At 36.9% G+C, this 14,666-nt stretch overlaps 2 protein-coding genes across 3 annotated transcripts in view; one reads left to right on the top strand and one right to left on the bottom strand.

Moving 5' to 3' along the window:
- Positions 1-523: 523 nt before the first annotated feature.
- Positions 524-10,655, bottom strand: LOC121317264 (T-complex protein 1 subunit delta-like). Its single transcript, XM_041253005.1, has 14 exons — positions 10,375-10,655; positions 9,054-9,106; positions 8,881-8,970; positions 6,869-6,977; positions 6,616-6,758; positions 6,188-6,308; positions 5,854-5,987; positions 5,624-5,763; positions 5,278-5,374; positions 4,978-5,088; positions 4,765-4,895; positions 2,796-3,030; positions 2,108-2,221; positions 524-708 (listed from the first exon to the last, which is right to left on the bottom strand). The coding sequence occupies exons 1-14, from the start codon at positions 10,481-10,483 to the stop codon at positions 694-696; spliced, it is 1,602 nt and encodes a 533-aa protein (XP_041108939.1). The 5' UTR covers positions 10,484-10,655; the 3' UTR covers positions 524-693.
- Positions 10,656-12,298: 1,643 nt separating this feature from the next.
- commd1 (copper metabolism (Murr1) domain containing 1) overlaps positions 12,299-14,666 on the top strand; it is a 54,028-nt gene continuing 51,660 nt past the window's right edge. The window contains exon 1 of one of the 2 annotated variants that reach the window (XM_041253003.1): positions 12,299-12,515. In XM_041253003.1, the coding sequence (XP_041108937.1) occupies positions 12,342-12,515 (174 nt within the window). In that variant the 5' untranslated portion in view covers positions 12,299-12,341. The remainder of the gene's footprint in view (positions 12,516-14,666) is intronic. The other variant, XM_041253004.1, reaches the window with a different exon arrangement.

Genomic DNA, 14,666 nt, shown 5'->3' with positions numbered 1-14,666 from the left:
TTTAAAACCAATTTTTTTCCTATGTGATGTTAGTATCTCTACATTATGTTCAGAAGCATACAAAAAACAGCACTCCAATTAACTAATTTTGCTTCAAGTCAAATGAAACCTGCTGAATAATGTAACATTAACATAGAGTTATACTGCTTTGTCGTTTTCTATATACTTAACTCAAAATTGAAAAAAATGTGACATTTCAAAATGTAACAAAACGCTGTGCTGCTATTATGGCTTCCGCTAGACTTGCAATGTTTGGTTTCTTTGATTAAATGTTATATAAAAATATCTAAATTATGTTTATAGGGTTTTTATTATTAATCCTAAAATTCTAGATGATGTAATACTTTTGTCCATAGCTGGAAAGTGTTTTTCACCCACCTTTATTCAGACTTCTTCTATGACATGGTGTCAAGAATTTTCAAACTTTTTAAAGAATCTGGCAAACAAATTGTACAAATGTAAAAGAGGTGTAGACAGCCAACTTTCAAAAACTGAAATCATGCAGAAAATTAAACAAGAAATCTTTGAGTTTCACAAACAATTTATTAAATTATGCCATGAAAACAGGTGCATAAACTGTAACTGAAGAGGGTTGAAGGCTTGACACCTTTTTCTTCAAATATCTTCCGATCTGTAGCACTGGATGGGCCAGCATATTCACAGATGCTTCAATTTTATATGCATGCCTATATTTTACCGGGTGTTTACCTGTGGGGGAAACAAACGGTTTAGAACATCATCAATAATGCAATAAAAAGACACAATATACAACACTTAAATTTACTATAATCTGCACTCCAGGTACATTTTTTGGGTCATTGAGTAATTTATTCTCCAATTTAGACACTGGGACCAAAATGTATTTTGGGCGAGTAAAATGCAATCTTATCTTGAAGACATGAATATTTGAGAAATACTGTGCAAACTTCAACCCTTTGCGGTCCTGTGTCGAACCAGGTTCGACATTACTATTTTCCCTTTCCAGTCCGATATCGGACCCTGTCCGATATCAAAAAGATGCAAGGCACAGGTCTCTAGTTGTTTTTTCTCCGGAAAAAAAGCACAGAAAACCTTTCAATGGCTGAATGAAGCCAGAAAAAAGGGGTGTATCTGAGCAATACAGATAGCCTCTGCACCAGAGATAACACGGACACAAACAAAGGAGATAGCTGCTTCCGGATCCAGTGCTCAAAGAATATCAGACATTTGCAGAGCGTTTTGAGATGTTATAGTAATAAAATTTTAACTTTAATTGAATGATTGAGGAGTTTGGTGATGAAAAGAGTGATCAGGAGAGGATTTCAGTATGCACGTCTATAAAGAGGTATGTGAAAAATACAGCAAACAAGGCGTGGGACTTGGCTGGAGATGCAGTACTGATGTCTTTTTGCCAATCAGCGTGTATGAAAATAATTGGACCTGACGCGCCTGACAAGCGCTGAATAAATGGACCGCAAAGGGTTAATGCTAACCTATGGGGTATGCATTAACTACAACCTTACATTAACTGTAAATTTACTTCAAACTACTTTACACAAACTTGGTTTTACTATAAAAACAAATACAACAATTATTCTTATTTGTTTTATTCACCACAAATATGGCTGTGAAGCAAAAAACAAACCATTTTTTTTATTCCAACGCACCAGATGAAATATACTTAACAAAAGGCTTGCATGCACATGCTCAGGCTTGGTAGATTTCAACGTTTATTCCTACCAAAACTACTTGCCATTAAATGTCACTTGTGCTGACAAAAAAAAAAAAAAAGCCTTTAACAGCAAGATTGACTTAATGTGTCTTTTTCTCTCGTGCATCTTCAGGCAGAATGTATTTTATGAAATAAGCAGTGTGTAGCGCAGTGATTAAATCTTCCTTAAAGTGAAACTAAAGCAATGTTTTGTTCAAGGAAAGTATAGGTAGAATAATGTTTTAGCTAGTTTCATCTTTGTCAGATATCTGATGTAGTTAAGAAAGAGATGGTTTAACAATGCTAATTACAGCTTTAAAAAGGCAGGTAAAGAGGACAGAAATAAATGTCAATCTTCCAAGACCACATACTATATATTTATAAAAAACGATAATATTGTATTCCTAAAGGACTTACCACATCATCGATCTTGAGAATACTGCGGACAGTTTCTGTAGACAGAGTCAGGGCACTGATAGACACCAGCAGAGGCTGCACCACCAACTCCTCCAAGATGTTGGAAATACCACCCTGTGAAAGGTTAAATTAATAGTAATACAGGATTGACTACAACATACAAACAGTTGACTACACGTCAAATTATTATATCGGAAAGATTGCATGCCGACATGGAGAGCATGAGTAAAAAATATTGCTATTTTGTACTGTATTATAATAGTAAAACAGACCAACTACAGGACAAATTTACTTATGATCTCTATTTGTATGTATATTCTAACCACAAAACATTGAAAAAGGCAATCAGTCTAATGTCAAAAACTTTGCTTACAAACGGCTGGATACCAAGCCCCTTCTGTTTATTAGAATACTAAACCATTAAAAGTGCAACCAAAATGAGCACAACACAATTAAACCATTTCCAAATCAGTTGGGGCATTTAAAAACTCATTAAGTAGAAAGCATACATTATACCTCCTTAAGTTAGATATACTGAAGTTATTAGCAACTCATTTGCCTTAAAAATCAGGGTTTTAGATTTAGTGACAAACGCAAGATCTCACTTTCACCTGCCTCATGCCGTTTCTAGCCAAATTTTACAACGGAGGGACCCAAAGTATAAATAGTTTGACAAATGGAAACTTACCTTCCTGACATTAATGCCAGCTGTCTTCTCTCCCTGGGCATGTCTGTTTCTCAGCTCTGTGACGGTAGAGATCGGGTTGAGACCCGCATTCTCTGCTAACGTGGACGGGATGACTTCAAGTGCATCTCCAAAAGCACGGACGCAGTAAGCCTCCATGCCACTCAGAGTGCGTGCATATTCAGCCAAGCGAAGAGCGAGCTCAATCTCTGGAGCACCACCTCCAGCAATCAGAGCCCTAGTAGAGGGAGAGAAGAGTTGGTGCTTTGCAAAAGGTGGAACCTGAACATTAGTGGTATCATTTTATTTTTTTTCCACTGCAGTTACAGGTGTATTTTACAGACTACACATAGTAGATTAAGCATGTTGGTAACAGACATCCTGTCATGAAGACCACCATGACTTGCATGCATACTGTATCTACATGTACAAATGTAACAAGAGACAGACACACATGTCCTAATATATACAGATTGACAACCTAAAAAAAAAGTATGCTATAGAACATTCCACCAAATTTTCATTATAACTGGTAAGGGTTTACATCTGTATGCATTCCCAATTGAGAAATTGTTTATAGTATGAAGAAAACAAAAAACAAACTTGTTTCTGGAAAGGTTTTATTAAAAGTGCTCATGACCAGGTTACAACGATTAAAAAATCTATTTCAAACATTCAATTGCTTTAAGTCAAGAAAAACAAGAATAACCTGTGTACCCTCTCTGGTATGCTCTACTCCCCTTTCTTCCGTTTCCTCATTGGCCAATACCTTACCGGAAACTATATCCCGTTTTCAAAAAGTGCACGCCTTAACTAATCTAGAAAGTGTGTCTCTTTTTAAAAAGGGATACACACCTAAAAACAAACTTAAACACAAAAAAACAATAAAATCAGCTTAATTTTAATTTATTCTTCCATTCAGAACGGGCTCACAAGATACCAAACGCTATTTGCATGCTGCATTAGGCACTTACTGGGATATACACATGCGTCAGTGATTCACTGCATTTTGTCCATGTGATTACACTATTAATGCATTTTCCAAATGTGAAGTGTTTTCATGTTTTAAAAGTACATCTCAAAATAATGCAACATTCAGCATGACACCGTACTTAATACTTTGAGGTGTCGTGTCAGCATATACCCAGAGATTAAATTACTTCCGGATTGGCTAGTCTTTGGACAGTGAAGTATAGAAATATTTTGTGTTTGCGGTGGCTGGTTATGGTATGATGGAAGGAATACTAAAAAAAAAAAAATATAACAAGACCTTGTTTTTCTCCATGGATATTGTGAAGCAAAGCACCACTAAGTTAAAGTAAGTTGTTGCTTTTCTTATGTAAATATCTGTTAACATTTATATGTACATATGTTTGATATTGCAATTGAGTTATATTATTCTTGTTCTATTCGTGTTTTGGAAGACTTCTATATTATTGATATCGGACTATGTGCACAATATCGATATACAACTTTCATATCGTTGCCCACCCCTAATTAAAAATTTTAACACAGTTAAACAAGGGGCTATGTCCACACGAGAATGTGCTGCATATGCCTTGACTAAATTGCTGTTTAAATCTAATGAAGTTGTAAAGCCTACAATTTTCCCTAAATTGTGAATAAGCTTAAAAAAAATATATAAAAAATAAAAGCCTACAATAAGGTTAAAAAAAAAAAAAGATAAAAGGCAACAGGGAGATGTGGAGCAAGAACAAATGTTGGATAACAATGGTAGCACACAAGATTCCTTAACACCCCCTCCCCTCCTCCTCTCCAAAATGAATCTAGAGATTCAAGCTCTAAAATGACATATGATGTTCCCGTGTATATGGAGGGTACATTTAAGTCATGAGACCTGGTCCTGGCTGAAAACCTACATGGAGTCATGGAATTCCTTTGATGTAATCAATGCACTAATTTTAGCTTTAGCTGAGAAACCTTAAATGTACTCTGCATTTAAGTAGTTTACCTCCTCTTCACTAGGCAGCGGATTACACAGAGGGCATCGTGGATGGAGCGTTCTGCTTCCTCAATGACCAGTTTGTTGGATCCTCGCACTACAATACTAACTGTTTTTCCTGGGTTAGCACAGCCAGTGATCTGTAAGAAATCTAAGTGAGTCACCTTTTCATTTTAATAAAAGTAGTAAGTTACCTAATACAGACTTACAAAAGTTTGTTACCTTGACTAGCTTTCCAGATCCATCCAAGTTCACTTCTTCTGCTAGCTCGGCAGATCCCAGCATGTCTGCTGTAAACTGGTCAATGTGGGCAACTGGTTTGTTTCCAATAGTCTGGGTTTAAAAAACAAAACAGAACAGACAAGTTTAGTTTTCACACAGGGACCATGAAGGAGTAATATGGACGGGTATTGTGTTCCAATTGAATATATTCATCACCAGCCAGTGACTGCTGAATGAGGAGCAATTTCCATCCATAAACAGTAATCAGCATAAGCTGAATATGTACGGAAACCACCTTACCTTACATATAAATTCAATATCTTCTCTCTCTATATCCTTGATAACCATTATCTTCATCTTATTTAGGAAGTGCAGTGCAAGATCACTCAGTGCATCCCTGTAAAAAAGATTTTAACTAGATTGACTTATATTCCTGCAATGTAAAAACCCTAATGATCTATATGCAACATCCAATTAGGAAAAATGGAACAAAAACTGAATCACCGATTAAAAATTAGATTCCAGTACAATACACATATTTAAATACATCAGGGCACTACACATAATATTGTAAGATGTTCTAAGCATAACTTACTCCTCAGTGTCCCAATGTTTCATATAGCATATATTCAGTGTTCCACTTTACCTCAGAATGGATTTTTGTATAAGCAACACATTGCATCCAGCCTTCTTAATTTGCTTGACTAAGTTCAAGATGTATGCTCTTTCCTCACGCAATACTCTGTCCATTTGAGCATAGTCAGAAACCACAATCTGGTTATCCATCTACCAGAAAGTAATAAACAGAAAAACCATCAACATACAAATAAGCTACAGCTTATGGCATTGAGGAACGGTAATACAAGGCTTACTTACATCTGTCTTCGGAGCAGATAAACAAAACTGAATTAGACCAATCTTTGCCTTTTCTACCCGAGAAACACCAGAGTTTGCCACTTTCTGTGTCAGTACTAGTCCGTCAACCATTTCACAGTCATCAATGGTCCCACTGGAAAAATATATATAGATTAAAGTTAGTTAAGCCCCAAGGCTAGGTCCTCAGAATAGTGGTCTAGCCTTAAATTTCTTTTCATCTTTTTACCTTTTCTTCTAGATTGGCAGGACACACATATACATAATTCCTGGTTTATTATATAAGTATATATATATATATATATATATATATATATATATAAATAAAAGCATATATATAATTTTTTTACAATCTTAATGTCCCTGAGGTCAACGCTTGTGGCTGTGGCCGGGTCAATCACGTTCATCACTGCATCAACACTCATTGGAGCAAGCAGGCTGGAGTACTGGGAAACAACCTGAGGAAGAAAGACAGCAAGTCTTGTTGAGATACGATTTCGTCTTACAATACAGACCTATGCACCCGTGAACTAAATGTTTGTGACGTTCCCATCTGAAACAATATTAGCAGTTGAAATTAAAGTAGTGAATTTACAAAAACATGCAAGCTAATAAATTACTTAGTAATTAAAAGCTAAAACAAGCAACATTACTGACAAGATAACTAGAAACTAAATATATAATAAGTGATGAACAGAGGTTGAATCACATTCAGGCTGCCTTTTTAAAGGAATGTAGGTGTGAATTATTTAGATTTCTCTCTACCTTAGAGCTCAGTGAAGTTGTGGCACTGTTCAAGAGGGATTCTCTGTCACTTAGCTCCACAGGCTGAGCCATAGCTGTCAGAACTTCAACTCCTTTATCTAAGGCTTTCTGGAAAGATTCTGAAATAATGGTGGGATGGATTCCTACAAAAAATTACAGAAAGGGGAGATAACTATTACTAACTCATGCCTAGAGAGGAAAAAAAAAAAAACACAACTGTCAGGTTCTTTCTTGCAATCATTCTTGAAACTACCTCTCTGAAGCAGCTTAGCACAGGAATCCAACAAGGCACCAGCAATGACTACAACAGATGTGGTACCATCACCAGCTTCAATGTCTTGAGCTTTGGATAGCTCTACCAACTAGAATGAAAAGAACAGAAAAGATAGTAGACATCAATACAACCTACTGAACATTAAGGCAAAAATCTAAAATACACTATACTATAAAATTGCTACTGTGCTGCACTTTATTTTTTATATATAAGATTGACTATTTTGACTTAATGTTATGGTGCATCAACAATCTTAATATTTGTGGATGAGAACAGTATTTTGTCAGCAGCAAGTAGAGTGCAAAATAACAGATGGCAATTGCCGCGGTGCCCAAGCGGCTTGCTGCAATGCCTCCCAAATTTAAAAAAAAGCTTACAGCAAAAATGCCTGCAAGCCTGCCTGCCACTGCCATCGGTGTCCCTCAGCACCAGCACATCGGATCTACTACCCATTCAAATACCTGCTTCGTGTCAGCTGGCCCGTTCTGTCACAACTCAATTTAATTCAGTCTAATCGGAGAAAATGAGTCATTATTATAATGTATTATTGTTACTACTCTTTTTACTGTACATGTCCCAGCACTAAGCCACGAGAAAGACTTACTGTAGCACTGGTTAATGACGGGCAAACAGAAGGAGAGACGCTGTTAGACTGAGCTCAATATGGACTACAGGATTTTTCAATCACACATGTTCACTGGCAAGGTTTTTTACGGTAAACCGCAGTAAAAACTGCCAACTTTTGTTTTTATGTATTCAAAAATGAATACAAATTTGATTCCCATTTAAAATGTAAATATCTAAAATCGATCCAGCTGTTCACCATTGTGATGTAGAGCACTCTCTATTGCAAGACGAAGTTTCTATTTCGACCCCCCCCCCCCCCCCAAGCTGTGTTTTTTGTTAAGGTTTTGTAACAACAGTTAGCAAACGACAATTGTGCTGTCACTGCAGACCAAACAACTCATTTGATCACTATCGTTAAAGTGCAGCCATGGGTACATCTTCAGCCAATTTGCCTGAAAGTCTTTATTTACTGTATCGTGACCCTCATTGCAATACAATTGTATTGTGAAGACAGTGCCGATACCCAGCCCTACTGACAAGATAAAAAATTGCTATTCCCTTGTCACTAGACCCGTCATATCCGCTCTTTGAATGGCTTTCGCAATTCAAATTTAAATATCTCTGCGTATGTGAATCTCTCGTGTGTCCGTTCTTAAGTGTTACACATATTTTAATTGAAAGACTATATAGGTATTTAGCTGCAGAATCGTAAAAATGAGTAAGTTATAAGCACTTTCTTGCTCAACTGCCAGACCTGCAGTTTATGCAGCATATTAAAATCAGCATAATATAGCCGACAATTCAGACTGGGCTTTGTAATAAAATCAAAGTCATTGTAAAAGAATGTATTATATACTCCTGTCAAGTGCTGAAACACTAACAAAACATATTATTTATTTATTTTATTAGCAGTTGTCACAATATACACATTGAATCACAATACAGTGATTTATATTATATTTGTTTTATAATTGTATATGTGCATACAGTTTTCTACACCTGTTTACAAAGACGTTTACTGCGTAAAGTCTATTTTATTACAGTTTTACATGTTTATGTATGTGCTCTTTGGAAAAAAAAAAGAAGTTGAATTTTCAATGTAAATATGGTGTTTCTGCTCTGAAAATGTTATGCATGATGTTCATAAATAAAAATATTAAGTTGCATCTGACTTTGTTTTTCATTTTCATATCGAAGCCGTTTTAAAATGGCTTCACACATTTTGCAGGTGTAGTGGTTGTATGGAGTCTAAAATCTCAGCAGTTATAGTGTTAAAATGCATATTAATTGAGAATTGTCTATATTATTATGATTTTGAACAAATATACATTTGTAATACACTATTGGACAGAGAAAAAAAAAGTCATTACGCTATATGACAACCCCAAATGGCCAGACATCCTCTGACCCAGAAAGAAACCTACCATTTTGGCTGCAGGGTGAAGAACCTGCATCTGTTTCAGAATGGTTGCCCCATCATTGGTAATTGTCACATCTCCCTTTCCATCCTGAATCTACAAAAAACACAGAGTTAACAAAATAGGAGTTGACGAAAGCAGACGATAATTTATGTTCCCAAAATGGAAAATATTATTACCATTTTATCCATGCCCTTGGGGCCAAGACTTGTTCTGACGGCATCTGCAACAGCTGAAGAAACACATTTTAAAAAAGTTCATTGTAGCACAGCCATTTTTTTATAAATGTATTTTCTGTAATTTTCACATTCAGCGCACATGGTCTCAGGGACCAACAGATGGCAATGGCAATGTTATTATATATATATATATATATATATATATATATATATATATATATATATATATATATATATATATATAAAAAACAGTTATTTTTATAAACGCCCAATTATTATTCAACCTGGCAGGGCAACCTACACGGGTTCTGGCTACCCAGGTCACAATCAGGATGTGGGTGGATATGTTTTGATCCAGGTTGTGGGAGACAAAATGCATGACGGCCATTCTTCACTTCCACAAGGAACATTTCTGTTCAGCCAATTTTTGTTGATTGAGACACACTACAAGAGCTAGATTTTAGCAGAGATGAAGAAACATTTACTCCAATCAATATTTGTGCCGACGGTTCACTCCAGAGAAGCTTAGATGGAAGCGCTCGTATTAAGCTGCTTCCAGTTCATTGATAACGCGCATTTTGCACTTGCGTCTACCACCCAGATCAACTCTGCTTTATCAAAAGCTGTGTGAAATCGTGTAACCTACCCGCACAACACCGGTCCTGACCCGGGTAGAGCATGCCAGTGTAAAAGGGGCTGCTAAAATCACTACGACCCAGAACGTATGCGTCTCAGCCGAATGGCAGATAGATAACAGGCATCAAAAGAAATGTACACTCCCAGACAGCCCCCCCCCCAAAAAAAACCTCGCACACTGTACCAAACGTGATAATAAAAGTACGACACGTCAAAAACTGGTACATCCACTAGTTACACTTATTTCTGTGACAATTCATATGATTACGCATTTTTTTTTATTTAAAATTAAACGAGAAATATAATTTACCATGTCAATTACTATCAACCTGATAATTTCATTATGCCATGAAGGAATGGGGGTTCAGTCGATATCTGGGTGACATTTCTGGAAAAACTGATAACTGCTGGCTCATACTGATCTGGAGTACATAACCTCCATTTTTGCGGTTACACATTATTACAACAGACATATACGGATTAGAAAATTGATCTAGTTATAATAATAAACACGTGTGTTAGCCGGAACCGGGCCACCTAGTACCGGCAATTAATACCGATAACAGTCTCAGTTTAAACATTAGTATCTTCTGGAGCATTTTGAAGCGTGTTTCATTGTATTGTGGTATTTTGTCTTTATAATTTACATCACCTTAACACATCTTTAAAAAAAAAAAAAAAGTACCTTTGGCGGCGGAGATGTTACTGAACCGAATCTGGGCCGGTTTATCCCGGTCCACATAAGCACTTCTTTCGTTCTTGCCACCAGAAAATCGAGGACCGGCGTCGGGCATGGTGTACTTATTTACTAGTGTTGCTGATTAGTGATAGAAGGGGATGTCTATGCCTGTTGTCGGATGGATACCGATTCGGTCGTCCCTCGGATCTGTAACGGATTTCAGTCTACCGGCAACGAACCTTCCAGAAACACCGTTTGACTGAATAGGAAGAAAAAGGACCTGCGACGCACAATGACGACGTCAGAATGGCGCTGAGTAAAATGCCTTTTAATATTGTATCGTATGCTGTTCCTATTTTGTGAATTATTTAATAACGCGTGTGTTATGAAACTTCTACGTGGGGTGTTTGTTTATTTATGCGAAAGGTTTATATAAAGTGTTGATTATAAAATTGTTGTTATGGCTTCATTCATTTTTATACCCATAAAAGGCGGTTGCTGCAGCGGGAATACCTTTTTATGGTATGGGTTGTGCCACTCTGGAGCCCCACAGATAAACATTCTAAAACAAAGTCAATACAGTTGACTAATATAGTGGATGTGTATATTTCTGCTATCATTACTAATTAATGAACACCAAATACCATCAAATATAATCTGCACATAAGCATTAAGGCATTATCATTTTATGCCTAAAATAAATACTGTACATGAACTCAGTGTTGCCAACTTAGCGATTTTGCCGCTAGATCCAGATTCTTTTGGGTTTCCCTAGCGACTTTCACTGGCGACAACAGGGATTTTCTGAGAAAGAAGTCGCCAAATTGTATAATCACAACATAAGTCACACACAACTCAATACTCCACGCTTCTCTCGTCCTGAAGTGGTACAGTGGTGGCGTTCTTTACGTAGTACAGATTCCCACAGTTCTGAACAGAGTTCTTGCTGTGGACAGAATTCCCAGAATTCAACATTCCATAACTTCTGATTCCCAGAATACAGAAATTATTTTCTGTGCACATATCTATCAATTTCATTTTGAAAAAACAATTGAATACAATGTCTATCACATGCATGTTTGTAAACAATGCAATGGTAACCTTAAAACTGACAATTTTTAAAACATTTGATGAAGTTTAATTACGAACAAAATAATATATGACTTATGTCAGACAAGCAGTATTCACAGACCACTGGCTAATATTGTTTTACTCTAATAAATCACAGGAATTCTGGAGGAACATAGGAAGTACCTGCTTCTATAAAAAGGGTCCTAGCTCAGCCCTCCCACTGATCCCCTGCCTCATTTTGACCCCCAGTTCTTATATCAGGCTGACATTGGTAACATTTTATTCCTCTCAGTGGCAAAGCAAAGTCTTGACTTGGACCACAGTCTACTTGGCCAAGGTGAGTGTGCCAGGGTAGCCAAAGTGAGGAGACTCAGAGACGGGAAGTGCGGCAAATGAAATACTTTTAATTAAATAATTATTACCAAACAAAAAGGCACGATGGCCAAATAAAAAGAACAAACACAAAACACACACACACACTAACACTCCCAACCACTCCCTTTTATACAGGTCCTCATCAGCTGCAGCACCTTTCACACATTTCTCACACAAACTCATTCACTCACATCCACTCTAAACACCACAAAAACAGGCTACACCCTGTCACAGTGAGTCAGTAGCATGTGGCCATGAGCTCCTTTTTTCCCCACGCCATTCTCATCAAGGTTACCACTAATACTATAAATAGACGTACATTTTTCTCAATTTTGTAAAAAATAAAATGTTACTCAATAGATTTTACACTAAATCACTACTTTTCTAACCCGTTAATGACTCTGAGTCAAATTACTGTACTTTGCTACCATCTATGGGTACTTTTTGTGCTTGTTCCCATATTCTTTATATCGAAACGCTCCCACAGCCCTCTAGCGTCACCTGACCTTGGTAACGTGACAGCAGACATGGCGGAACTGGATAGCTCAAAATATTTAAGTGGTTTATTAAATGGAATTGCACAGAACACATATTATAAAAATACCGAAATAACAGAGGAAATGCTGAAAAATGAGCTATATCCAGATATATCGCAAGAGGAGTTCCATTCTCTGCTTGAGAAAATGAAGGGAGTTTTGAAGGTAAATTGTACTCGCGCTCAAAGTAATATTTTTGCTTCTGTGTTGTTTGCAGTCAGTTAACAGTAACTTATTGAATACTTGCAGTTTGTTTTCATTGAAATGCATTAATACTTCATAACAACAGGTGAGATTAAAGCAACGAGGGGAGGTAATGCAATTTATCAGATATTAATCATATTGTATGTTCTTTGTTGTGTTTGTCACATACGATAATGAACTAACGGTTTACATAATGTTAATTTTTGCATATAATTTGGTTAATTCATTTACAAGTTTCTCGTATTAGGAGCTTCAATGTATTGCTTAACTGGTGGGTGACAGCACTGTCAAAATTAATAGCTTATTGAATGCTCCACCAGCTTCGAAGAGTCACTCACCAAGTGGAATGTGCTCTCCCCACTAACAGCAACATAACCTGCGTGGGTGCAGACTTGCTTCACTCAAGCGCCTCTTCATTGTATTGTCTGACTTTATGTGAACGAAGACACACATCTGCCCGTTTTCCCATTGGAAATAGTGATATTTTGAAATATCACTGTCCTAGTCACAAAAGCAAAGTCTGTGGGGAATAATAGCCATTTTCTATACTTTTGAGGCATAAGCAATTAGGAAATAACACTTACTACCCAGGAACAAAAATAATTTGTTACACGGTGTAGTCTGTGTTGTGCATCTTTGCAACTTGTCTCAGTTGCAGTAAACTTCATCCATTGTTTTTTGCACAGTGTTTAATGCAACACATTGCACAGCGTGTACCAGGAAGTGTTACATGTTTTGTGTGTCCTGTCATCAGGCTGGACAGAGAGAGAGAGAGAGAGAGAAAAAAAAACTTAGTGCAGTTTTATTTTCAATCCAGTAGATGGCACAGACACACTGTTTTGTGTTGCCTGACTATTTTAAAGAACTTGATGATGCTCAATTGAAAAGGAAGAAAATTAGGTTTAACTCTGAAGATAATGTGTACAGTCCATACAATCTGTTAATACAGATTAATTATTCAGAGCTACAGTGTCTTCTAAAGTGGATACTGTCGCACTCTGTTGATTCCCCAATGAAGAGCAATATGTTGAGTGCCTGAGGCATTGCAAGGCCAGTTACAGTTTTAATATTGCATTGATTTGTTTCTTGTGTTACGAGACAGGGATGGAGTGATTAGGAAATACATTTCCTTTTGTTTTGTGGAACTGTTGTCAGAATGAATGTGTGTAAAGTTACTTTGTATTTATTTGCTTTTCTGCAGGCATGTTGTGGGGTGCTCCCAGTACCAGTATGGTCAGCATGATTGCAGTAGTGGCAGCACAGTAACAGAAATAGCCATTTCTAGTTTGTTTTCTTAACTATGAAATATTGTTGAAGGTGATTCCTGTACAATATAGCACACCCTTCAAGGTTAGATTTTAAGATTTTTTTTTTCTGATTGTCCGCAAGGACGATTGTAAGGCAGATAACTGATTGTCTGCAAACAAAACTCCTTGTCCACAGCACAAAATAATAAGAAAGTTTACAAACGAGAGGAGGCCATTCGGCCCATCTTGCTCGTTTGGTTGTTAGTAGCTTATTGATCCCAGAATCTCATCAAGCAGCTTCTTGAAGGATCCCCAGGGTGTCAGCTTCAACAACATTACTGGGGAGTTGATTCCAGACCCTCACAATTCTCTGTGTAATAAAGTGGCTCCTATTTTCTGTTCTGAATGCCCCTTTGTCTAATCTCCATTTGTGACCCCTGGTGCTTGTTTCTTTTTTCAGGTCGAAAAAGTCCCTTGGGTCGACATTGTCAATACCTTTTAGAATTTTGAATGCTTGAATTTGATTGCCGCATAGTCTTCTTTGTTCAACACTGAATAGATTCAATTATTTTAGCCTGTCTCCATATGACATGCCTTTTAAACCCGGAATAATTCTGGTCACTCTTCTTTGCACTCTTTCTAGAGCAGTAATATCCTTTTGTAGCGAGGTGATCAGAACTGAACACAATACTCAAGATAAGGTCTTACTAATGCATTGTACAGTTTTGACATTACTTCCCTTGATTTAAATTCAATACTTTTCACAATGTATCCGAGCATCTTGTTGGCCTTTTTTTATAGCTTCCCCACATTGTCTAGATGAAGACATTTCTGAGTCAACAAAAACTCCTAGGTCTTTTTCATA

The sequence above is a fragment of the Polyodon spathula genome, chromosome 6, assembly GCF_017654505.1.
Source record: "Polyodon spathula isolate WHYD16114869_AA chromosome 6, ASM1765450v1, whole genome shotgun sequence".
NCBI lineage: Eukaryota > Metazoa > Chordata > Actinopteri > Acipenseriformes > Polyodontidae > Polyodon > Polyodon spathula.
Note: the sequence above shows the minus strand (reverse complement) of the source record. Positions and strands in the feature narration are given on the sequence as shown.